The 27,523-nt window shown below is 42.1% G+C and overlaps 1 protein-coding gene across 2 annotated transcripts; it reads left to right on the top strand.

The window, feature by feature from the left end:
• Positions 1–27,523, top strand: LOC108441244 (secretory phospholipase A2 receptor-like). 2 transcript variants are annotated; one of them, XM_017720666.2, is made up of 6 exons: positions 1–199; positions 20,499–20,639; positions 20,907–20,988; positions 24,481–24,828; positions 25,393–25,728; positions 26,619–27,523. In XM_017720666.2, the coding sequence occupies exons 2-6, from the start codon at positions 20,499–20,501 to the stop codon at positions 26,984–26,986; spliced, it is 1,275 nt and encodes a 424-aa protein (XP_017576155.2). In that variant the 5' UTR covers positions 1–199; the 3' UTR covers positions 26,987–27,523. The 2 variants fall into 2 exon arrangements, with proteins under 2 accessions (XP_017576155.2, XP_037387089.1); XM_037531192.1 differs by lacking the exon at positions 20,499–20,639.

Genomic DNA, 27,523 nt, shown 5'->3' with positions numbered 1-27,523 from the left:
ACAAGGGCTGAACAACAGCACGTCCTTCTGGATCAGCCTGCTGCGTGATCACTGGGAGTGGACGGATGAAGGATGGTCTGAATACAGAAACTGGAAGAGTGGTCAGCCTTAACTATCATCAAACTGTGCAACACTGAAAAAATGAAATGGTCTTCAGTGCCATGCAGTAATCAAGCTCAGCCTTTTCTGTGCTACAACAGTGAGTCATGACTTTACTAACACTCTAATTATCTCAGCAGAGTTCAGTATCACGAATAAGGCACACTTTTTGAGCATCAGTGTCGCTTATATCACTTTATATTTATGTTTCCATTAGTATTCAGTCATGAATGTGATGACAGTGGGAGCTGTGAAAGCATCATGGACTGCTGTAATAAAGATAATAGGATGGGTATTCTATACTTTTGGTGAACTTTTGAGTCTCTGAACCTCTGATGTGAAGATTTAAAAAAAAAAATTGTATCTGACCGAAGCTTTCACTGCACTTTTATCAATTCCACTGTGATACTCAGAAACTGCAGCCAAAAACTAACAGCTTTAAAAGTTCCTGATGATTATAGAGAACAAATGAACATTTGCAGCCCCTCAGTACACTGTTCAGATATATTATCAGACATACTCTCTTCATTCTCTTTACAGACATTTGCATTGTACTCCCTTTTCCTACAAACACCTCCCCACTTTTGTTAGGTTTACTAAACTAAATCTGTGAGAATTAACATGTTGGTAAGATTGTCTGTTGTCTCCTCTCACATGACATTTGTTAATGCTGGGTTTGAGCTCTTTAACTTGATTGCCTCACTTTTGGTAGATTACATTCACTGTAAGCATCAGGCAAGAGGACAACAATATTACTGTTCTTTTTGATTTGCAGTATTTTTGTCCACAGATAACCAGTGCCAGCGCTCCGCCCACATGGATCACGCACTGTGCGTGGGGCACCAAAAAATCAGGCTTGTGAAAAATCATCGTAATAATAGTAATCATAATAATGACATATTTAATGTAAAAATATTTAAAGCATGTTAAAAGATATAAGCAATACAAGAGTAACATATTTGCTCGAGAAAAAGATTAATCTCCTGTGCAGCCCTCTCTCCAGTCTCCCCGTGGTGCCCCCCTCCCCCACCTCCCAGTGGTCTGTTCAATTATTCCTCGATCTCAAGTTTGGCAGACACTTATGTTTGGACATGGGCCTCAAAAAGGCATCAAGAGTCAGGGATGGAAAAGAGAAAAAAGAAGAGACAGCGAGATGCTCGTGCGACACTTGCAGATAGAACAATGTTTTGAATAACAATTGGTCATTTTAAAGCTTAAATTTGGGCTTGCTATTTCTTTTAGCCATCAGAGGTCATCAGCCAAGTATTAGCCAAGTTTACTTAACATATTGTATTTCAGGATGTTTATTTGGTGTTTATGTAGCATGAACCCACGAGTATGTAACTGTGTAGTGAAAAAAAGATAATGCTACAGGTGAAACTTTCACAAGGTATCCGCATCAATGGTGACGTATAATGACCCGATTGATGATTTTGCAGCCAGGAAATGCAGACATGTGCATCTGTAGGGCCTCTAACAACTGGCATTTGTGAAAATATATACTATATAATAGCTTGGTCTCTTTGTAGAGATGGTAAAGTTCCTCTGTTGTGCAGTTATTTGTACTTATGTTTGGTTATTTACTGAAGAAATTTGCACTTTCTTACTTAAATACTAGGATAGACCTAATACTTGAATATGTTGTACTGTGTTTACAAAGTTCAGTTCTTCTCTTATTTATGAGTCATTGCACAGATCTATTTTTTAATAATGGAGGTGGTGTTTGTTTAATATTTTAAATTATTTTATTTATTTCTTTTAATGTTTGGTGCCATTGTTAATGCAAAATTAGTTTAGTTTTTTATCAAGAATTTAATTTCTCCTCTTACTTATTTACAACTGTTTTCAAAACATTAAATATATTAAAAATTAATATTGAGAAGTTATTTTGGAAATAAAGAGGAATGCACTGACAAATACGGAATTATGGTTAATTTCCAGGGGGGCACCACAAAGCATTTGTGCTTAGGGCACACAAATGGCTAGCACCGGCCCTGCAGATAAGGATACAGCAAGACCACTGTCTGACCCTACTGAGGGGAAGTGACTTTAGAGTAAGGACTAATATGCCACTACATGTTTAAATATAACACATTTGTATAGAAACTACACAGCTGTGCAATTAATTAGATTTTTCATTTCAAGGTATTCCAAGGGCTTTAAAACCATAAATGTTTTATGTTTCTGCTTGTTTATTTTTAATTGCTGCCTGTAGTGTTTGACAAGCACAGTCAAGAAATTCATTACAGAAAAGTAACTATGGTTTATGCTGTTTTACAAACAAAACTCATAAATACAGCTGTCTTACCATTTAGATTAGATTAGATTATATTAGATTAGATTCAACTTTATTGTCATTGTGCAGAGTACAAGTACAGGGCCAATGAAATGTAGTTAGCATCTAACCAGAAGTGCAATATATAACATTATTTACATAATGTGCGGTGGTAACAGTGACCAGTGCATAAATATAACTGTTATATACATGTGTGTACAAGTGAAATGTGAAATATGTAATATAAAATATGAAACATACAATATAAAATATAGTGTTATATATGCAGTGTTATATGTATCTATATATCTGTGTATTAAGTTTATATACAGGAATGTACATATTGAATATATAGTATATAATATACATATATACATAACACATACATAAAGTGAGATGTGCAGTAATATGATTGTAGGTTATTATATACACATACGTATACAAATATAGACATGTAGATGTAATAGATACTGTACAGAAGGAGCAGCAATACAAATGAAAGTTGTATGAATGAAGTATATCATCAGTGCAGAAGGTGTAGGAAGTGCAGTTTTTTAAAGTGACTGTGTAGCGTTCGTCAGGATAACCGCCTCAGGAAAAAAGCTTTTCCTAAGCCTGCTGGTGCAGGAGCGGAGGCTCCTGTAACGCCTGCCAGATGGTAAGAGGCTGAAAAGTCTATGATTTGGGTGGGTAACATCTTTGATGATGTTCCTTGCCCTGCCCATGCAGCGTTTGTGGTATATGTCCTCGATGGTGGGTAAATCGGTGCCTGTGATGCGCTGCGCAGTTTTTACTACCCGCTGGAGTGCTTTGCGGTCAGCAGCGCAGCAACTGCCGTACCATACAGAGATGCAGTTGGTGAGTATGCTCTCAATGGTACAGCGGTAAAAGTTCACCAGGATCCTGGGAGACAGGTGAGCTTTCTTGAGGCTCTGCAGAAAATAAAGGCGCTGCTGCGCCTTTTTGATGAGGACGGAGGAGTTCAAGGGCCAGGTGAGATCCTTGGAGATGTGCAGACCAAGGAACTTGAAGCTGGACACCTGGTCCACTGCAACTCCACTGATAGAGATGGGGGTGTGAGCCTGGTTCCTAGTCCGTCTGAAGTCCATGATGATCTCCTTTTTTTGTGCGTGTTGAGTGCCAGGTTGTTGTCATGGCACCATGAGGAGAGATGCTGTACTTCGTCCCTGTAGGCCGTCTCATCATTATCTGTGATCAGGTCTATCACCATGGTGCCATCTGCGAACTTGACTATGGTGTTTGAGCCATAAACAGGTACACAGTCATGGGTGTAGAGGGAGTACAGTATCGGACTCAAAACACAGCCTTGTGGAACGCCAGTGTTCAGGGTGATGTGTGATGAATGGAGATTGCCTAATTTAACAGACTGGGGTCTGTTAGTCAGGAAGTCCAAAATCTAGTTGCAAAGTGATGTGCTGATGCCCAGATGGTTGAGCTTGGATATCAGCATGGACGGGATCACTGTGTTAAATGCTGAACTGAAATCAATGAAGAGCATTCTCACATATGAGTTCTGACAGTCCAGGTGGGTCAGTGCAGTGTGTAGTGCTGTGGAGATGGCGTCCTCAGTGGATCTGTTGCTCCGATATGTGAACTGGTGTGGGTCCAGCGTAGCAGGTAGGCAGAACTTCAGGTGGGAAAGAACTAGTCTTTCAAAGCACTTGGAGATGATTGGGGTGAGTGCAACAGGTTGGAAGTCATTCAGGGCTGAAGCAGTGGCTTCATGGTGGCAGACTTGAAGATGGATGGGACAGCTGCCTGGGCCAGCGAGACATTGAAGATGTGTGTGAAGACACCCGAGAGTTCCTCAGCACAGGATCTTAGCACACAGCCAGGTACACCATCAGGGCCGGCTGCTTTCCGTGCATTCACCCTGCTCAGCATGCGACTGACATCCGAATTGGAAAGTTCAAGTGGATTATCGTCTTGTGGAGGATCGTTTTTTAAACATGTCACCTTATTACCCCGGTCAAAGCGAGCGTAGAAGTGGTTCAGCTCATCAGGGAGTGAAGCACTGTTGGTGGATGGCGCAGTGCTCGGTGGCTTGTAGTCTGTCAGGGTGTGTATGCCCTGCCACATACGCCGAGGGTCAGAGGAGGTAAAGTGCTCCTCGATCCGCTGTTTGTAGCAGTGCTTGGCTATGGATATTCCTCTTCTCAGATTGGCTCTGGCCAAGCTGTAAGCTTCCCGGTCTCCTGACCTGAAGGCAGCATCTCTGGCTTTGAGCAGAGAGCGAACCTCTCTGTTCATCCAGGGCTTCTGATTTGGGAATATTATTATTGTCTTTTGTGTTGTCACTCTGTCCACACAGTTGTTGATGTGTTCCAGGACAGAGTTAGTGTAGGTGTCCAGGTGGATGTGTGAGGCCGTTGTGGCCCGGGCTGCATACTCGCTCCAGGCAGTTTGCTGGAACTGGTGCTGAAGGAAGGAGTCAGCCCCATCCATCCAGATCTTTACTGTTCTGGTTGTAGGCTTGATCCTCCGAATGACTGGAGTGTATTTGGGGAGTAGAAACAGAGAAAGATGATCTGAAAGTCTGAGGTGGGGGAGGGGTGTGGCTTTGTATGCATCAGCCACGTTTGTGTAAACTTTATCCAAAGTTTTTTGTCCCCTTGTGGTGCAGGAGACATTCTGATAAAATTGTGGTAATCCAGATTTTAGATCAGTGTGATTGAAGTCCCCTGCTACAATAAAGGCTCCGTCCGGGTATGTAGATTGAAGTTTGTTGATGATAGCACAGAGAGCCTCCATAGCCGAGTTAGCATTAGCATCAGGAGGCACATAGACTACAGTAGCGACGATGCAGCTAAACTCACGAGCTGCATAAAAGGGCCTGCATTTAATGGTCAGGACCTCCAGGTCCGCAGAGCAGTGGGTTTCCACTACAACAGAGTCCGTGCACCACGATTTGTTTACGTAGATACAGGTTCCTCCGCCGCGGGTCTTCCCCGTTGTCGCGGTTGACCGGTCAGCTCTGAACAGTGCACGTCCCTCCAGTTCCACCACGCTGTCCGCCACATCGCCCCTTAGCCACGTTTCCGTGAAAAACATCAAATTACAGTGCCTGAGGCATCTCTGTGTGAGGGTCCAGATCTTTAATTCGTCCAGCTTTCCCGGCAGCGAGCGGACATTGGCAAGAAAAACGCCGGCCGGTGTGGGTTTAGCCTTAGCTTAGCACGCAAACCTCCGCGCTTGCCCCGTCTTTGTTTACGCTGGCGTCGCCGGCGTCGGGCACTTCCGGTTGGCAAGAGTGACTCGCTAGGTCCCGGTGTCCGGATCAACTCTGGAGGAAGATGGTTAAAGTTAAACATTTAAAATATCAAAGCAATGTTTACGCAGCTGTAATCTGAAATCAGCTTATCTCGAGGGCTCTCACAAGTCTGTCACTCATTTTGGACTTATTCCGCTCAGGCCCAAGTGCTGTAGTCATCAGTTATAATCCTGGACTGAGCTCTGTTTCTCCCTAGAGGACAACAGCACTGCGGAGTAATGTTTGTTCTGTTCCTATCCAGGTTCAGTTAAGATTCAGCTCTTGAAGCGTTGCTAATTAACTGACAAGTTAAATCAGGTGTGTTAAAGTGGGGGAAACACAGGACTTGGAGTGATAAACGCTGCTCTGAACCTAGCATTTACCTGTTAAGTTGAATAAGGTATGGTTCAGTAGGAAAAGGACCAAATTATGCAGGACTCCAGCCCTCCAGCGTGATTTTGCCAGCACAGACTTAGATTTCTTTACAATGGTGGTGGTAAGAACCAGGGACTGTGATGTCTTTTACAGATATAACCAGTTTATTTACTGTCCAAAAACATAGAACTGTCACGATTGGCTCCTCCCTCTCCTCCATGTGCCTTTTGTTTACTTTTTATCGGCTACATGCTTCTTTGTTTTGAGTCTAGTCCAGCCCTCTTGTTTTCTGACTCCGTCCCTGATCATTGCCACCTGTTTTCCACCTGTCCCTCTTTAACCTTGTTTTGTATTTAAAGCCCTGTGTTTGCCCCTTGTGTTTGCTGGTCTTTGTTTGATTTGTTTGGTGTGTTTCTCCATTGTGTATTTCAGTCTGTGTTTTTTTCGTCATGTCTGAACCCCAATCTCTCCGTATTGGCTAAATGAACCTGGATTGTCTTGACCCTGATTTTGGGTTTGCCCATAATAAAACTCGCTTTACTCGGCATGTGCATCATCACTCCCCAGCAGAGGTGGACGAAGTACACAAATCATGTACTTGAGTTAAAGTAGAAATACCTAAGGTAAAATATTACTCCAGTAAAAATAGAAGTCCTTACTCTAGACCTCAACTTGAGTAAAAGTACAAAAGTCTTTGCCTTCAAATGTACTTAGGTATTGAAAGTAAAAGTACTAAAAGATTAATTATGGCTCTGATGTCCTGGTATCATTTTATAACAAGACTCGCTTCATGAACTCATTTTAGGTGAAAATCCTCCAGTGTCTCTTTTGGTAAATGAGTCTTTTAATAGAACGTCATTAATTAGTGATGCTGACATCTATTAAAATGATCATAAGCACAAAACACTGAAGGCAAACAGTTTCCATCAGGTAGAAATGTAGTGGAGTGAAAGCAAAAGGTTGCCCAAAATGGAAATACTTAAGTAAAGTAGAGATAGTAAATTATACTAAGATACTAAGAAAAAGCTACTTAAGTACAGTAACGAATTACATTTACTCAGTTACTGTCCACCACTGCTCCCCAGCGTTACATGAACTTACACTTACACTGTGTGTGTGTGTGTACAATCCCAATTCCAATGAAGTTGGGACATTCTGTAAAACATAAATAAAAACAGAATACAATCATTTGCAAATCCTTTTCAATCTATATTCAATTGAATACACTACAAAGACAAGATATTTAATGTTCAAATGGATAAACTTTATATTTTTTTGCAAATATTCACTCATTTTGAATTTGATGCCTGCAACACACCGCCGGCTTCTCTGGGCCCGAACTCATCTGAGATGGACTGACGCAAAGTGGAAAAGTGTCCTGTGGTCTGACGAGTCCACACTTCAAATTGTTTTTGGAAATCATGGATGTCGTGTCCTCCGGGCCAAAGAGGAAAAGGACTGTCCAGGTTGTTATTAGCGCAAAGTTTAAAAGCCAGCATCTCTGATGGTATGGGGGTCTGTTAGTGCCCATGGCATGGGTAACTTGCACATCTGTAATGGCATCATGGTACGTGTTACGACATCGTGGCTGTCGTAGTAAAAGAGTACGGGTACTAGACTGGCCTGCCTGCAGTCCAGACCTGTCTCCCATTGAAAATGTGTGGCACATTATGAAGCGCAAAATATGACAACGAAGACCCCGGACTGTTGAGCAACTAAAGTTGTATATCATATAAATACAAAAGTATTCAGTCACCCATCCAAATCATTGAAATCAGGTGTTCCAATCATTTCCATGGCCATAGGTGTATAAAACCAAGGCCCTAGGCCTGCAGACTGCTTCTATAGACATTAGTGAAAGAATGGGTCCAGTCGTGAAATTTCCTCACTACTAAATATTCCACAGTCAACTGTCAGTGGGATTATAACAAAGTGGAAGTGATTGGGAATGACAGCAACTCAGCCACAAAGTGGTCAGCCACGTATAAGGACAGAGTGAGGGTCAGCGGATGCTGAGGCGCATAGTGTGCAGAGGTCGCCAACTTTCTGCAGAGTCAATCACTACAGACCTCCAAACTTGACGTGGCCTTCAGATTAGCTCAAGAACAGCGTAGAGAGCTTCATGGAATGAGTTGCATCCAAGCCTTACATCACCAAGTGCAATGCAAAGCATGGAATTCAGTGGTGTAAAGCGCCACTGGACTCTAGAGCAGTGGAGACGTGTTCTCTAGAGTGACCAATCACACTTCTCCGTCCAGCAATCCAATGGAGTCTGGGTTTGGTGGTTGCCAGGAAAACAGTACTTGTCTGACTACATTGTGCCAAGGGGAGGAGGGATTATGGTGTGGGGTTGTTTTTCAGGAGTTGGGATCGGTCCCTTAGTTCCAGTGAAAGGAACACTTAATGCTTCAGGAACAAGAGATTTTAGACCATTTCAAGCTGCCAACTTTGGGGATGGCCCCTTCCTGTTCCAACATGACTGCACACCATTGCACAAAGCAGGTCCATAAAGACATGGATGAGCCAATTTGGTGTGGAATAACTTGACTGGCCTGCACAGAGTCCTGACCTCAACCTGGTAGAACACCTTTGGGATGAATTAGCATGGAGACTGCGAGCCAGGCCTTCTCATCCAACATCAGTGTCTGACCTCACAAATGCGCTTCTGGAAGAATGATAAAAATATCCGATTAACATTGGAATGGGATCTCACTGAATTTCATATGGACAGACCGGTTCAAGATGATAGAAAAGCAACAGTAACTCAAACAACCAATCAAAATCCTTGAGGAATGTTTCCAATGTAATGTTGGGGAGCGATGTTGAGGTGGACACGTGTGGAGACAAGTGAGATTTATTATGGGCAAATCCAAAATCAGGGTCAAGACGGTCCAGGTTCAGGTAGCCAATACGAAGAGCAGGGGGGACAGATATGACGAACAGAACACAGGATCCAAACAACTCCAACAAACAAAATGTCCAGCAAACAAAGACTAGCAAGACAAACAGGATCAATCAGTACATCCAACAAACCGCACAAACAAACAAAGACCAGCAAAAACAAGGGGCAATCACAGGGTTTAAATACAAACCAGGACAGTGAGGGACAGGTGGGAAACAGGTGGAAACAATCGGAGGTGGAGCCATGAAACAAGAGAGCAGGACTGAAAACCAAAACAGAAGCACATGGACAGGACTGGGAAGTAAACAACACGAGCACATGGACAGGACTGGGACGGGCCAATCATGACATCCAACACCTTGTTGAAAGTATGCCACAAAGAATTAAGGCAGTTCTGAAGGCAAAAGGGGCCAACCTTTACTAGCAAGGTGTATTTAATAAAGTGGCTGGTGAGTGTATACACACAAACACACACACACACACACTCGCACACACTCGCACACACACACACACACACACACACACACAAAAAGCAAAATATTCAACTTTCTCATTACTTCCTATGTAAACATACTGTCAATAATGACTGCAGCATTTCTGGGACTGAAAATGAAAAGGTCAGGAAAGACCACCTCAAGAGTTTTTACAACAGGCATTATCATAAAGCAGCTTTACAGAAAAAACAGGGTCCAAGCCCCCATTAGCAAGCCAGTAGTGACACTGACTCTCCAAGAGCAAGTGAAATAAACATGAAGTGTGTTTATCCTCCGTTTTCTGGTTTATTCTGCTGATATGGTTTTGTTCTGTGTTTATGCTTTTTAACTCTGCCCATTTAACTTAATTCTACCATGATTGTGTCTTCTGGTTTTCTAAATCTCCACACTGTAATTCATGAATCACCTACAGTAAATTTTTCTTGCAAATATATCCTGCCTCAACTCAATAATCACATATACTTTCTCACACACACACACACACACACACACACACACACACACACACACACACACACACACAGCCGATTCTCCCTCACGGTCATGGGGGGGTGCTGGAGCAGTTGACCATATCATCAGGAGATCGCGAGTTCGATCCCTGGTGATGCTACAGCTGTCCGTAGCATCCAAGAGAGCACAATTGGCCTTGTTATCTCTGGTTGGGCAGGATGGCCCCACTTCTCCTCCCCATCACTCAACAGGCATTTGTTAGTTGACGTAACAGATCTGGAGGTTGGCGCTTTCCTCTGAGCGTGTTCGGCTGTCTCATGGCGTTGCATGAGTGTTAGTTCGAAAAGAAGCTGTGGCTGGTTTCATAGGACTCTGAGGAAGCCTGTGCTGCCTTCACCCTCCTAGCGTTGGTAGTATCATGTGATTCGGAGAGTCCTAAGTAGCGAGTGGAATTGGAAACGACTGGAAAATTGGGGAGAAAATTGGGTAAAAATATAAGAAAAAAAAACTATATACGTAAAATAATAGAGAAAAGATGCTTTGATTTCAACTCTGGATCATAGTTGATATTTGGCTGAGCATCAGAGACCCAAGTGATTAAACTCACTTTTTTATTTTTATCCTGTGTAACATTACTACAACCCTGTGTTTTTAAAAAACTAAAATCAACTTTTTTAAATGCAACTTTGTTTATATTACTGACCTCACCTTTAGCAAAACCAGCCATTAGGGGTGTACTTTGTGTATTTCTGGTGCCGGTCCCAAGCCTGGATAAATGGTGAGGGTTGCGTCAGGAAGGGCATCCGGCATAAAACTTGTGCCAAAACTATCATGCGGATCACAAATATGATTGCCATATCGGATCGGTCGAGGATCGGGTTAACAACGACCGCCTCCAGTGCTGTTGACCAGCAGGGTGCCGGTGGAAATTGGACTACTGTAGGTCGAAGACCATCAGTGAGGAGAGGAGGAAGGCGGGTTAGACTGCAGCGAGAGAGAAGGAAAGGCAGGAGTGTGGAGGTTAGATTAGGGACTCTGAACATAGGGACAATGACTGGTAAAGTCAGAGAGTTTGCAGACATGATGGAGAGAAGGAAGGTAGATATTCTGTGTGTCCAGAAGACCAGATGGAAAGGAAGCAAGGCCAGGAACATTGGAGGTGGATTCAAACTGTTCTATCTTGGTGTAGAGAGGAAGAGAAATGGAGTAGGGATAATCCTAAAGGAACAGCTTGGGAAAAGTGTTCTGGATGTAAAGAGAGTGTCAGACAGGATCATGAGCCTGAAGTTGGAGGTTGATGGTGTGATTTTGAATGTGGTCAGTTCATATGCACCACAGGTTGGTTGTCAGTTAGAGGAGAAAGAGGAATTTTGGAGTAAGATGGATGAAGTGGTAGATGGTGTCCCTAGAGAGGAGAGGTTGGTGATTGGTGCAGACTTCAATGGACATGTTGGTGAAGGGAACAGAGGGGATGAAGAGGTGCTGGGTATGTATGGTGTGAAAGACAGAAATGCGGAAGGTCAGATGGTTGTAGATTTTGCAAAGAGAATAGAAATGGCTGTGGTGAACACGTATTTTCAGAAGAGGGAAGAACACAGGGTGACATACAAGAGTGGAGGGAGGTACACACAGGTGGATTATATGCTTAGCAGGAGATGCCACCTAAAGGAGATTGGAGATTGTAAAGTGGTGCCAGGGGAAAGTGTAGCAAGGCAGCATAGGGTGGTTGTCTGTAGAATGAGGTTAGAAACAAAGAAGAGGAAGAGAGTGAAGACAGATCCAAAGATTAGATGGAGGAAGCTGAAGGAGGAGGATGGTTGCAGGCAGTTCAGGGAAAAATTGCAACAGGCCCTTGGGGGCAGTGAGGAGCTACCTGAGGACTGGGAAACTACAGCTAAGGTGGTGAGAGAAACTGGCAAGAATGTGTTGGGTGTTTCGTCTGGTCAAAGGAAAGAAGACAAGGAGAGTTGGTGGTGGAATTAGGAAGTCCAGGAGAGTATTCAGAAGAAGAAGGCAGCTAAGAAAAAGTGGGATAACCAGAGAGATGAAGGAAGTAGGCAGGAGTACTGTGAGGCTAGTCACATAGCAAAATGAATGGTGGCAAAGGCCTATGATGAGCTGTATGAGAGGCTGGACAGTAAAGAAGGAGTAAAGGACTTGTATCGTTTGGCTAAACAGAGAGATAGAGCTGGAAAGGATGTACAGCAAGTTAGGCTGATAAAGGATAGAGAGGGAAATGTACTAGTGAGTGAACAGAGAGTGTTGAGTAGATGGAAGGAATACTTTGAAGAACTAATGAATGAGGAAAACGAGAGAGAGAGTAGGACAACGGGGGGAGAGATAGTGGATCAGGAAGTGCAGAGAATTAGTAAGGTGAAAGTGAGGACAGCTTTAAAAAGGATGAAGAATGGAAAGGCAGTTGGTCAAGATGACATACCTGTGGAGGTATGGAGATGTTTAGGAGAGAAGGCAGTGGACTTTTTAACCAGGTTGTTTAACAAAATCCTGGAGAGTGAGAGGATGCCTGATGAGTGGAGAAGCAATGTATTGGTCCCCATTTTTAAGAACAAGGGTGATGTGCAGAGCTGCAGTAACTACAGAGGTATAAAGTTGATGAGCCACACCATGAAGGTATGGGAAAGAGTAGTTGAAGCAAGGCTAAGGCAAGAGGTTCAGATCAGTGAGCAGCAGTTTGGTTTCATGCCCAGAAAGAGTACTACAGATGCAATTTTTGCATTGAGAGTGTTGGTAGAGAAGTACAGAGACATGTGTGCAGGACATGAATGAGGATAGTGAGACAGTGGTGAGGTGTGCAGTTGGAGTGACAAATGGTTTCAAGGTGAAGGTAGGGTTACATCAGGGATCAGCTTTGAGCCCCTTCTTGTTTGCAATGGTGATGGACAGGTTGACAGATGAGGTCAGGCAGGAGGCTCCATGGACCATGATGTTTGCAGATGACATTGTAATCTGTGGTGAGAGTAGAGAGCAGGTGGAAGAGAATCTGGAGAGGTGGAGGTTTGCACTGGAGAGGAGAGGAATGAAGGTCAGTAGAGACAAGACGGAATACATGTGTGTGAATGAGAGGGAAGCAGGTGGAAAGGTGAAGATGCAAGGAGTAGAGGTCGTAAAGGTGGATGACTTCAAATATATTGGTTCAACCATCCAGAGCAATGGACAGTGTAGGAAAGAGGTGAAGAAGAGGGTGCAGGCAGGATGGAGTGGGTGGAGACGGATGTCAGGGCTGATGTGTGACAGAAGGATAGCAGCAAGAATGAAAGGGAAGGTTTACAAGACAGTAGTGTGTCCTGCTATGATGTATGGTTTGGAGACTGTGGCTCTGTCTAAAAGACAGGAGGCTGAGCTGGAGGTGGCAGGGATGAAGATGCTGAGATTTTCGTTGGGAGTGACAAGGCTGGACAAGATTAGAAATGAGCAGATCAGAGGGACAGTGAAGGTGGAGCAGTTTGGAGATAAAGCCAGAGAGGCCAGGTTGAGATGGTTTGGACATGTGTTGAGGAGGAACAGTGGATATATTGGGCAAAGAATGTTGGAGATGGAGCTGCTGGGTAGAAGGAGAAGAGGTAGACCTCAGAGAAGGTTTATGGATGTAGTGAAGGTGGACATGGAGATGGTTGGTGTGAAAGTAGAGGAGGCAATGGATAGGGCAAGATGGAGGCAGATGATCCGCTGTGGCGACCCCTAAAGGGAGCAGCCAAAAGAAGAAGAAGAAGACTGACCTCGCCTTTAGCTTTTATTTCATCTTTGAGAATATGAGCTGGTACAGAAAGTTACTGCAGAAAGAGCAGCATTGACCCAGTCAGCATCAGATAAAAGGGCTGAAGAGCAGCACGTCCTTCTGGATCGGCCTACTGCGTGATGACTGGGAGTGGACTGACGAAGGACGCTCGGCCTACAGAAACTGGGCGACTTGTCAGGCTCGGTCATTATCAGACTAACACTGAGAAAAAGGAAATGGGGAAACCAGTAACAATCAGTCTGCTCTGTGCTACAGCAGTAAGCCATGACTGTACAAACACTCCAATTCCTACAGAAGAGTTCAGTGTCATAAATAAAACATACTGTGTGTATATCAGTGTCTCTGAAAACCATCTAAAACATCCTCTTTCATTTGAATGTTTATGTTTCTATCTGCATCCATTTATGTCAGTGATCACAGAATGAGCTGGGAGGAAGCTCTGGATTACTGTATGAACGAGAACAGAACTAGTTTTCTGTGCATTCAGTCTGAGTCTGACCACAAAGAGGTGGAGTTTGAGCTCAGCTGGAGGCGTGTCTCTGGAACATTGTGGGTGGGGCTTGGTCAGAGTCAGCTATTTGGCTTCTGGATGTGGACTGATGGGATTGGTGTGGGTCCCTGGATCAACTGGGTGGGAAAGAGACAACCAGAGCCTCCACTGTCCCACCATTGTAGTGCTATAGATACAGAGAACTTCAGTAGAGTAATATTTTATGAATGTCACTTGAAATGTTAAGCTTAGAATTTCAGAAAAATCTGCAAAATTGTTAAATATCACAGTTTTTCAGAAATACTTGCTGTATTTGAATGAAACTGATTAGTTCAGTAATCTTTTCTTGCTTCTCTTTAGATCTTTCTTTCAAAATGAACTCAACACAAAACTTTGTGGAATCAAATATTGTACAGCAGGTGATGATCATATGGAAAATATATCTAGATTTGAATATTTGTGTTGTCAAACTATTTAATCAATTTTCTTGTTAATCAGGGGTAAAAGTTTCTTATTCCTATTGTCCAGTCCACCTTAAAATGCAGCAGTAGGAATATTTTTCCAGTAGAGGGCAATATTTCCTGTGCAAAAATAAAAAACTGCACATTTGGTGTGCTTGTTGGGGAACTGCGTCCAGATGATCAGATCATCTGTTGATCTCTCACCAAATTATAAGAATCAGTTTAACAGACTGTCAAACATAGTTTATAATCAAGGCTGGGCAGAAACCTTTGAAAAAGCAGAAATGGCTGAATACTGAATACACTGTCTTAAATGTATTCAGTGATGTAAAAAAGAAATGCTTAAAAAAGAAATGTATTAAAAACACATTTAAAATGCATATATATACACACACGGCTTAGAAAGTTTGCCACATCCCCATAACTAAATCTTTCTAATGTGACTATAAAATGGGTAGCTATGTGATTTTCAGTTAATAACATGTACAGTAAGTAACTTACCACAAACCACATGCACAAATTCAGTACAACACCAAAACTAAGATTATCAATCTTGAAGATGTGCACTATTGTTCAGTTCAGTCATCACTCAGAAGAATTTAGTAACACCACGATTAAGCACTAACTAGATTAACAATCGCGTTGTTTTATCAGTCTACTCAGGCTTTAGCAGGAACTGCTGAGAAGCAGTTACTGAGCTCTTCTTTGGAGTTTGTATTTACACACTGTGCTGATATTAAAATAGTAAATAAACATGCATTGATGGTGTTTCTTTTAAAGAAACTGAAATTTAGCAGGTAAGTCATCTAAAGGTTCTCTCTTCAAAATGTAAAGAGCAACATTCACAAAATGTAACTTGGACTGAATGCAGATACTTCATTTCTGTACTCTGAATACAAATTCCCAATACTTGTATTCCATTACATCCCAGCCCTGCTTACAATAAGATAGAACCACTGTTTATTCTCACCGAGTGAACATGGAATATGGCAGACTGTGAGAACTGAGCTCTTGCTGTAATCTGTTTCTTTGTCAGATGTTTTTTTCTGCACATGATCAAGTCGTCTGATGAATCTGATAATAAAGTCTGACACACAGTTTAGTGCTGGATTACAATAGTGGAGTCTAAAAAAACTTACAGTGGCATATTTATACTGTGACCGTCTCAATATCACACTTGAGCCTTGTGTGATATCAATAAAATACATCAGGAATATAACATACTATTAATTTGTGCATCACATCAGATTCCAGTGTTTGATAATCGAGAGTTTGGCCTTCAGGACACACTCACAATGTACAACCACTCTTTGGATAAACAGAGGTTTGTTTTTATTATAAGCCATGTTTTTGATCGTCTCGTTAAATTGATTCTCATAATTTGGTGTAAGATCTACAGACGATCTGAACATGCAATCAGTCTGTCATTTTCGCATGCTGCTTGACTTTATCCATCTATCCATCCATTTTCTAAGGCTTTTCTTCTCCGTCAGGGTCACGGGGGGGTGCTGGAGCCTATCCCAGCAGTCTTATGGGATACGCAGGATCCTTAGCAGGATACGCCCTGGACAGGTCGCCAGTCCATCGCAGCGCGGCTTGACTTTATGAATCTGTTAAATATTGCCCTCTACTGGCGAAATATTGCTACAGCTGTGTTTTTAAGGTGTACTGGAAACTTCAAATTAGAAGCAGACAAATAAAAAGCCAACTTGAGCCTCATACAGTGAAAGAATTAAAGCAGTTCTTAAGTTTCAGTTTTCATTTCATTAAATTTCATTTAACTGACACAACCATTTAGAGGGATTTTTGTATATTTTGTATATAGGGATTATATATATATATATATATATATATATATATATATATATATATCCATCCATCCATCCATCCATCAATTATCTTCCGCTTCTCCGGGGTTCGGGTCGCGGGGGAAGCATCCTAAGCAATGAAGCCCAGACCTCCCTTTCCCCAGCCACTTCCACCAGCTCTCCAAGGGGGATTCCGAGGCGCTCCCAGGCCAGCTGGGCGATATAGTCGCGCCAGCGTGTCCTGGGTCTTCCCCGGGGTCTCCTCCCAGGTGGACTCGCCTGTGACACCTCCCGAGGGAGGCGTCCAGGAGGCATCCTAACCAGATGCCCGAACCACCTCAGCTGGCTCCTCTCGACGTGAAGAAGCAGCGGCTCTACTCCGAGTCCCTCCCGGATGACTGAACTTCTCACCCTATCTCTTAGGGAGAGTCCAGACACCCTGCGGAGGAAACTCATTTCGGCCGCTTGTATTCGCGATCTTATTCTTTCGGTCATTACCCAAAGCTCATGACCATATGTGAGGGTGGGAACGTAGATCGACCGGTAAATCGAGAGCCTTGCCTTATGGCTCAGCTCTTTCTTTACCACAACAGACCGGTAAAGAGCCCGCATCACTGCTGACCCAGCACCAATCCGCCTGTCAATCTCCCGCTCCCTTGTACCATCACTCGTGAACAAGACCCCGAGATACTTGAACTCCTCCACTTGAGGCAAGAGCCTATCCCCGACCCAGAGAGGGCTCTCCACCCTTTTCCGCCTGAGAACCATGGTCTCGGATTTAGAGGTACTGATTCTCATCCCAGCCGCTTCACACTCGGCTGCAAACCGATCCAGCGAAAGATGAAGTTCGCGGCCTGATGTCCCCAATAGGACCGCATCATCTGCAAACAGCAGCGATGTGACCCTGAGGTCACCAAACCGGACACCCTCCATCCCTTGACTGCGCCTAGAAATTCTATCCATAAAAATTATGAATAGAATCGGTGACAAAGGGCAGCCCTGACGGAGTCCAACTCTCACTGGGAACGAGTCTGACTTACTGCCGGCCATGCGAACCAAACTCCTGCTTTGTTTGTACAGGGCCTGAATGGCTCGTAGCAAAGAGCCATGTACCCCGTACTCCGGAAGCACCTCCCACAGAATACCCCGGGGAACACAGTCGAATGCCTTCTCCAGATCCACAAAGCACATGTGGACTGGTTGGGCAAACTCCCATGAACCCTCCAGAATCCTGGAGAGGGTGAAGAGTTGGTCCAGTGTTCCACGACCAGGGCGGAACTGTTCCTCCTGGATCCGAGGTTCGACTATAAGCCGGACTCTCTTCTCCAGTACCCCTGCATAGACCTTGCCAGGGAGGCTGAGGAGTGTGATTCCCCTGTAGTTGGAACACACCCTCCGGTCCCCTTTTTTAAAAAGAGGCACCACCACCCCAGTCTGCCAATCCAGTGGCACCGCCCCCGATGTCCACGCAATGTTGAAAAGGCGTGTCAGCCAAGACAGCCCCACAACATCCAGAGCCTTGAGGAACTCAGGGCGGATCTCATCCACCCCTGGAGCCTTGCCACCAAGGAGCTTCTTAACTACCTTAGCGACTTCGGCCTCAGTAATGGACAAGCCTATTCCCATGTCCCCAGACTCAGCCTCCTCACTGGAGAACGTGTCGGTGGGATTGAGAAGGTCCTCAAAGTACTCCTTCCACCGCCCAATGAAGTCTTCAGTCGAAGTCAGCAGCACACCATCTCCACTATATACAGTGCTAGTGGCACACTGCTTTCCCCTTCTGAGTCGCCTGACGGTTTGCCAGAATCTTTTCGGAGCCGACTTAAAGTCAGTTTCCAAGGCCTCACCAAACTCCTCCCATACACGGGTTTTTGCCTTGGCAACAACTGAAGCCGCAGATCGCTTGGCATGTCGATACCTGCCAGCTGCCTCTGGTGTCCCACAGGCCAACCATGCCCGGTAGGACTCCTTCTTCAGCTTGACGGCATCTCTCACCTGGGGTGTCCACCACCGGGTTCGAGGATTACCGCCCCGACAGGCACCAACTACCTTACGGCCACAGCTACAGTCAGCCGCTTCAGCAATGGAGGAACGGAACATGGCCCATTCTGAGTCAATGTCCCCCACCTCCCCCGATATCTGGTCAAAGTTCTGACGGAGGTGTGAGTTGAAGATCAATCTGACAGGTTCTTCTGCTAGACGTTCCCAGCAAACCCTCACTATGCGTTTGGGCTTGCCTGGTCTGACCGGCATCTTCCCCCACCACCTGATCCAACTCACCACCAGGTGGTGATCAGTTGACAGCTCAGCTCCTCTCTTTACCCGAGTGTCCAAAACACATGGCCGCAAGTCCGATGACACGACTACAAAGTCAATCATTGAACTGCGGCCTAGGGTGTCCTGGTGCCATGTGCACTTATGGACATCCTTGTGTTCAAACATGGTGTTCGTGATGGACAAACTGTGGTTTGCGCAGAAGTCCAAAAACTGAACACCACTCGGGTTCAGATCAGAGAGGCCATTCCTCCCAATCACACCCCTCCAGGTCTCACTGTCATTGCCCACGTGAGCATTGAAGTCCCCCAGTAGGACAATAGAGTCTCCAGGAGGAGCACTTTCAAGCACCCTTCCCAAGGACTCTAAGAAGGCTGGGTACTCTGAACTGCTGTTCGGTGCATAAGCACAGACAACAGTCAGGACCCGTTCCCCAACCCGAAGGCGTAGGGAAGCTACCCTCTCGTCCACCGGAGAAAACCCCAACATACAGGCACTGAGTCGAGGGGCTATGAGAAAGCCCACACCTGCCCGCCGCCTCTCACCATGGGCAACTCCAGAAAAGAATAAAGTCCAGCCCCTCTCAAGGAGATTGGACCCAGAGCCCAAGCTGTGTGTTGAGGTGAGCCCGACTATATCTAGCCGGTATCTCTCAACCTCGCGCACCAACTCAGGCTCTTTCCCCGCCAGTGAGGTAACGTTCCAAGTTCCAAAAGCCAGTTTCAGCAACCGAGGATCAGAACGCCAAGGCCCACGCCTTTGGACACTGCCCGATCCACAACGCACCGAACCCCTACTACTGCCCCTCCCATTGGTGGTGGGGCGATGGGAGGGGGGACTCATGTAACTCCTTCGGGCTGGGCCCGGCCGGGCACCATGAGTAAATGCCCGGCCACCAGACGCTCGCTGGCGAGCCCCTCCCCCAGGCCTGGCTCCAGGGTGGGGCCCCGGTAACCCTGTTCCGGGCAGGGTACACAAGTCCTGCTTTTGTGTCTTCATAGGGGTTATTATGGATCACACTTTGTCTGACCTGTCACCTAGGACCAGTTTGCCATGGGAGACCCTACCAGGAGCTTTTGCTCCAGACAACATAGCTCCTAAGATCATTCAAGCACGCAAACCCCTCCACCACGATAAGGTGGTGATCCAAGGAGAGGTATATATATATATATATATATATATATATACACACATACACAGACACACAATATTTTCATATATTTGGAGTATTTGCTTGTCTGCCTTCACACACATATGAAATCCATAGAGTTTAATATGATGTCGGCCCACCCTTTGCAGCTTTAACAGCTTCAACTCTTCTGGGAAGGGTTTCCACAAGGGTTAGGAGTGTGTTTATGGGAATTTCTGACCGTTCTTCCAGAAGTGCATTTGTGAGGTCAGACATGGATGTTGGACAAGAACACAGTCTCCACTCTAATTCATCCCAAATGTGTTTACAGTGCTTATAGTTTCCCCTCTGAGAAAGAGGAGAAAATCAAGTTCTACTCCTGCTTCAAAAAATGAAAGAAAAAAAAAAACACGGATGATTCTGTGCTCCTTTCCACCGTGAGAGCACGACTGAATGTATGTTTGGGATTGGTTGACCCTCTAAGACTGAACTCTGATGTGTGCAGAAATATAATAGAGGCAAAGAGTGGATGCAATAAAAATACTAAACAATGTAATATTATACATAGTTATTGAGGTTTCTGTGTAATTTTCTGTTAAATATTGTAAAATGACTGTTAAAGTTGCTGATGCTGAAACTTTAATCATTTGTACTTAAAGGCTGTTTGGACATTAAAGAGCTGAAGGGTGAAAGTCTGATTTTGGCTTTTCTAGATGTTCTCTCCTCTCATTGGTCAGTCTGACACATTTGATAATCAGCTCTTGCTCACAGCTCACACTGTGACATCAGCAGGATCAGTTTTATGCTTGTGGTTTGAACATTTTTATCTCACTCAACAGCGAGCCCTTCATCAGGTAAGACTGCTGTCATGTATCTTTATCTTCCTGTATGCTTCAGTTCAACTGCTCAGCTTCTGACTTCATTGATAAATTACTAGTAAATCATTTCACAGCTGCAGTTGTTCTGTTCTCTGAGAAATGTGTGTAGATGTGAATTCTCTCTGTGCTCTGAGTGTGAGATATTCAGTTTGTAGTAACTGATCTGAATCCATTCAGCGTCTCTGACTGTAGACTAGAACTTTTTAGATCCTCTTCAGTTGATGCTGTGTTTTAAATCCACAGACTATAAGCTCCACACTGGTGGGAGTGTTTGCTGTTACTATTGGAATGACCCCCAACTTCCTCCTCCTCCTCTTCCTCTCAGGTAAAGATCTCATAGGTTTTATATTTTTTTCTAAATGTTTTGGTTCTAAGTATCACAATTACTCATCAATGTTGGTTTATTTTGGTTCTGCAATGACTTCTAAATATGAGGAGTCTGGATTCAGGCTCATCCTCTAATTTGTTCTTAAAGGGATTATAACTAATTATAAATCTTACTACACCAGCAAAACACTGCATATAACACAAAGATGACGTTGAGTTATTATCATATAGTTATTACATGGCATTTAACCTGCTAAATTTACAATAATGTGAAGGACAGTCAGCAGAGACGATGAAGCAGTCACGATAATAATAATAATAATAATAATAATGTTATATACCCTAATATAATAACATAATAAGGGGCTCTTAAGATGTTATACAAGAAAACATTATAAAAGTGCTAACAACACATCACACATCCTTCTGGCCGTGACTCTCACAAGGACTCCATCTCCCATAACCCCTTGGGAGATCATGTAACATTCAACCAGTCATCGCTCTAGTTCACCTGAATATTGTTTCCTTTCTCCTGTGCTCCATGTCATATTTCTTGTTTAGTTTGGTTTAAAGCCCAGGCTTTAGCTTAGCCAGATTGTGAGGTGTTGCTTCTATAGAGCTACCGAGCATCTCTACTGTGTTTTTTTTTTGTTACTGCCTTTTTCGTAGTTTTTCTGGTTTTCCCCTTTTGTCTTTGCCCTCTGGTTGTGGTTGCCTTTTTGTACCTTTTTGTTGTTTTTAATCTGACCAACATAATAAAATACTAAAAAACTGAATTGTAGAGAAAGTTTGAAGCATTTAGATTTGGACAAAAAAGACATGTATTAAGACATGTATTAGGATAAAAGCAGCTGCTAAATGCTGTAAATATAAATGTAATGATTATAATGCATTATTATTACTTTCTCTAGTGGTAAAGATGAAGTTTGCCATCCTGGCAGACCTGGCTCAGTGCCATATATCATACACAAGAGACCAGCTAACAAAGCACACATTATTCAGGCTGCAGCTCATGAGCTCATCAAGCACATTTCAGTTATAAATATGCAAATATGTAGATTGTGAGTCTTAATAATTGGTGTTTTAGTTTGTGTCACAGTAAGTTCAGACAGTCATGTCTAATTCATCTCAGTCATCTCAGTGTTTGTTACATGGTGTGATGAGCACTTTCTTGACCTTAAAGTATCAAAAACAAAAGAATTAATCATTCACTCATTCATTAATCAACCAAAAGCTAGTGTCATACATGGAAAAGAGGTACAAATTGTGGACACATATCCGTATTTAGGGACAGTATTCGATTCCCAACTTTAATTTGATGTGAATACAGAGCTGGTTGTTAAGAAGGGTCAACAAAGAGCTCATTTATTGCATAAGCTGAATTCTTTTCATGTTTGTCATACAGTGTTGTACAGTTTCTACCAGGCTTTTATTGAAAGTGTTTTAACTTTCTCGTTTATTTGTTGGTTTAATGGGCTGTCGGTGAGGGACAAGAATAGACTGAAGGGCATTGCAAAAATTTGTTCAAAGATAATTGGAGTCCGAAAGAGAAACCTGGTCTCCCTGTGAGAGAAACAAGTGGCTCAGAAAGCAAAAGGAATTATCACTCAATGTGATCACATTTTGTCCAGTGAATTTATGGTAATGCCGTCAGGTCGACATTATATTACGCCCCTCAGTAAAACGAATGGCTATTCCAAGTCTTTTATTCCTTCTGCTATCAAGCTATTAAATGCGGATTATAGTCTTTTTAAATGATTGTTATATATTTTTTTTAATTGTTAAAGTATGTGTGTGTGTGTGTGTGTGTGTGTGTGTGTGTGTGTATATATATATATATATATATATATATATATATATATACAGTCGTGAGTATGGACGAGAAGGCTGCAAATGAATTGCCCTTTTTGGGACTAATAAACAATTGTGAACTGTGAACTGTGAACTGTCATACAGCTGAAATGTAAGGAGTTCATGCAGTTACATATCAGATTTGTATGAGGAACTGATGGCCGTGTATTTAAACCCACTTAATTAGAGCTGCAGGCTGTGAGAGACACTTTAACAATAAAAAATTACAAATAATGTATTGAAAGCAGAAACTAAATGTCTCAGTGCTCATTAAATTTAGTCCTTTTTGTCCCTCTTCCTTTCTCGGTCTATGGAATTTGAAAGGATATCTTGAACATTACATAATACAAAAGATCAGGCATCTCTGGTCAAATTACATGTTTTGTAAATTTTCCAGCTAAAAATAATTTGACATTCTCTACAGAGAACACACTTCAAGCATACTGAAAAAAAAATAAAACATTTAGATGACCTGTATAAATGTCATGGCACATTTGAAAATGTATGAATTATGTTATATTTTACCAATAACAAATATGAAACCTGTCATAAACCCTTTATTAGGGCACTTTTTAGTGTAAAATGATGTGAGATTTGTAACTATTTCCAGTTTGAAAATACAATAGTGCCTGAAGGCAAATCGGAGAAAGGAGAAATTTACACACAAATAAAATCATTGTTTGGTTAGTGTGTAACATTTTTCATACATTTTACTATTTGTTTTTTTTTTCATTTTTGTTTTTACAGAAGCATCTGTATATCTTTAAGTTCACTACAGTCTAAAAAACATATGGTGCCATACTACTTCGATTCAGAATAGACCTTTCAGTTCACAGCTCTGTTATTCTCAGCTCTCTGTCGCTAAAGGTCACAGACACAGGTGTGCATCCTAATCCTAAAGACATCCTAAAGATCTCATCAGACCAGAACTTACAGAAAACATCATGTCAGATCAGGGGCTGCAGACAGAACACTGTTTAAATACAGACTGGACAGACAGATGTCTCAACATGCTCTTTAAGAATGTCACTGCATCTGGTCCCCTGACTTAATCTGGAAAAATGGAGAAAGTTTATACAAATAGTGAGACGTCTTTTCAGTGAAATGTAACTGTTACGCCCCGTATGTAGCTCAAAAAATTCAGCTAACAGTGAATGTCCACTCATTTACTGCCAGCTTTAATTCTAGAAAAGAAATGGACCTTTCTCAATAGACTGGACATCATTAATGCTTGTCTGTCAGTACTGGATTTTGCAGAACCGGTGTCTGATGCAGGTGGAGTCTGATGGAGTGTTCACACAAGTGAAAATGGAGTGAACTAAAGTAAAAAGCTTGGGAGTGATAATCACATCATATCACTTCAAAATAGCAGCACTGCATTAGGAATCACATATTAAAGTTTGAATTTTGAGCAGAGTTTCCTTTGAAAAGTTTAAGCCTTAAATATGTAGGTTTTACTAAAAAGACCTGAATGACTCCATAATCACTCACACATTAATAATACTACACATACAAATACACACACACACACACACACACACACACACACACACACACACACACACACACACACACACACATCACACCTACACCTGTCATTTCTGTTCTGCTATATTAACTATAAAACTTTTTTCTACAGTTTTTTCTCCTGCAAATCAAAGTGGTCTCAGAACTTTCCACATCACTGTGAAGAGAATGAATCAGTCTGAAGCTCGAGCAGCTTGCAGAACAAACTACACTGACCTGGTCACTGTGTACAGGGATGAAGACAACACTCTACTCACTAACATGACTAGTAACGATCCTGCCTGGATTGGTCTGAACCGCAATCAGTTCAGTGATAAATGGTCTAACGGAGATGATGTTACATTCAATAATTTGACAGCTGTCTGTGGGTCAGGGTCCTGCTGTGCTGCTATGAAGGCTGATGGTTCATGGGAAAGTCTAAAGTGCACAGAGAACAGAACATTCATGTGTTATAAACAAGGTAACTACTGACTACTGACTACTGACTATAGATATAGATTTAAACTATATTTACTCTGTACTTTTTTCTCTTACACTGCAAACAACTGAAGTCTGGCAAGTAAAATGAACCTAAATCTAGTCTATATAATTAATATTTCTCATATAGAGATTTATTTTTAGCTTATTTGTAAGCTTATTTTTAGGCAATTGTTTACTTGTTTGATAACATTTTAATCAAGAAAAATCACCCATTGGCATTTAAATATGTTTGTTTCCAGTATATTTCTTAGAACAAGCAAAATTATCTACCAACATAGTGAGATAATTACCAGCTTCTTAAAGGGGCCTTATCTTACATTCTAGCGTATTTTTTTCTGAGGTTTACTTATAATGTTTGGGATTTTTTGCACCAATAACTGTCATAAATTTAATGAATTAAATTATTATAAATTATTGTTTTTATTACTGATATTTTAAGACTGGCATATCTAAATTATGTTTATTAAAATACTTTTAACTATCATCTCTGCATTATTGATTGTCAGCTTCATAAGTTAATGTGTCCATTATTTCACCTCCACAGATCCTGACCTCACTCTCAAGTATCATTTAATCTCTGAGAATAAGAGCTGGTATGAAGCTCAGAGTTACTGCAGGAAGAACTACACTGACCTGGTCAGCATCAGAGATCAGAACCAGAATGAAGCAGTGAGAACAGAAGGGCTGAAGAGCGACACGTCCTTCTGGATTGGCCTGTTGCTTGATGACTGGGAGTGGACTGATGGAGGACGCTCTGCCTACAGAAACTGGGCGACTAGTCAGCCTCGATCACCATCAGACTGTACAGCACTGAAAAGAGAAAAAGAGAAATGGTATTCAGTGCCATGCAGTAATATTTATCCTGCTCTGTGCTACAGCAGTAAGTCATGACTTTACTAACACTCTAATTCTCTCAGTGGAGTTCAGTATCATGAATAAAACACACTTTTTGAGCATCAGTGTCTCTGATATCACTTTATATGTATGTTTACATTAGTATCCAGTCATGAACGTGATGACAGTGGGAGCTGTAAGAACAGTCTGGACTGCTGCTTTAATTTAGTTTAATTTAGTTTTTTAGTTAGATTTACAAGGACAATGCACATTAATCAAGACTTAATTCATAACTTACATCCCTGAGCAAGAAGAAAAAGATAAAGACACTCGTAAAATGACATAAAACACTAATGAAACATACAACAATATAAGGCAGTACATAAAATAAAATAAAGCACAGTGCCAGCTGGTAAAAAGATTTATATACTATGATGAGATTCTCAATAGTTATTTAACCATGATTTTACAATAACTGATAAAGAACCAAATATAGTATAAACTCTTATATGAGCAGGCAGCTCATTCCAAATGCGAGCTGCTCTTTTTGAAAGCTGACAGTCTAAAGGACGACTCACTCACAGGTATCACAACGCCTACTGTCTAACAAAATGCTTTTCAGAAGCAAACTTTTTTCACCACACAAATCTAGCTATTTTTGTACTTTTATTGACTTAAACTGTGTCTAGTTGTTTGGTAATATTAAATACACTTGTTTACTTGTTTGTTGAAACTGTATGGAATAATGTGATCTAAAAAAAAGTCAAATAGTATTAGACATCAAACAAGCAAGTTTATTTAACAAACACTCTGATTCTCTCAGCAGAGTTCAGTATCATAAATAAAACTTTCCTTATATAAATCAGTAGTATTAGGAGTTTTATCAATGTTACTAAATCTAAAACATCTTTTTTTATATTTTTATGTTTATTTCAGCATTAATGCATGTCAGTGATGACACTATGAGCTGGGAAGATGCTCTGGGTTACTGTCAAGATAACGGAATTGGTTTGCTGCGCATTCAGTCTGAGTCTGACCAGAAAGAGGTGGAGTTTGAGCTCAGGAGGAGGAATGTCTCTGGAATGTTGTGGGTGGGGCTTGGACAGAGTCAGCTATTTGGCTTCTGGATGTGGACTGGTGGGATTGGTGTGGGTAACTGGACCAACTGGGCAGGAGGGAGACAACCAGAGCCTCCACTGTCCCACCACTGCGGTGCCATAGATACAGAGAAAGGTTTCAAATGGAAAGATAAAGACTGTAGATCTAAATTCAGAGTTTTATGTGAATATAAAAAAAAGTTCTAACCAATCCTCTGCACTGTGTTACACATACGCAAATAAATACAGGCAACACAGGTTGAATGAATTACGTTTTATTAATATTCGACTCCCAGTAAACCTTGCAATGATTTAAATAATACAGTTTAATGCTAATATTTTATTTGAATGAAATTATTGTTTAGTAATCTTTCTTTCTTAGAAAGTTCTTTCTTTCTTAGAAGGTTCTTGAGAACCTTCTCACTTCTCAACATAAAGCTTTGTTTAACCCCTTAAAAATTGGCCAGGCTCACCTGGGGGTCAGAAGTTACACTACACACTTCTATATCTTAAAATCCTTGTAGTTACTGAAGAATAATTATTAGTATATAATAAGCCTGAGAGGCCTTTTAAGAGGTTAATCAAAACATAAATGCAGGTGATGATCACAGGAAACAGGATATATAGATTTGAATAGATGTGTTTTCAAAAAAACATTTTATCTTGTGTTAATCATGTAAAGATTGTTTTGTTGGTGATTTAAAGTGTTTATAATATTGTCTTGATTTTAATCTTATTGTTCTT

This window comes from Pygocentrus nattereri, chromosome 19 (assembly GCF_015220715.1).
Source record: "Pygocentrus nattereri isolate fPygNat1 chromosome 19, fPygNat1.pri, whole genome shotgun sequence".
Taxonomy (NCBI): Eukaryota; Metazoa; Chordata; class Actinopteri; order Characiformes; family Serrasalmidae; genus Pygocentrus; species Pygocentrus nattereri.
This window is presented reverse-complemented; position numbering and strand designations above follow the sequence as displayed.

Excerpts from the sequence above, each read along its gene's own strand:
- LOC108441244 (XM_017720666.2), top strand. The coding sequence starts at position 20,499 with ATGTTCTCTCCTCTCATTGGTCAGTCTGACACATTTGATAATCAGCTC. Across the intron at positions 24,829-25,392 it reads ATTCATGTGTTATAAACAAG|ATCCTGACCTCACTCTCAAG; the intron begins GTAACTACTGAC and ends TCACCTCCACAG. Across the intron at positions 25,729-26,618 it reads TCCTGCTCTGTGCTACAGCA|CATTAATGCATGTCAGTGAT; the intron begins GTAAGTCATGAC and ends TGTTTATTTCAG.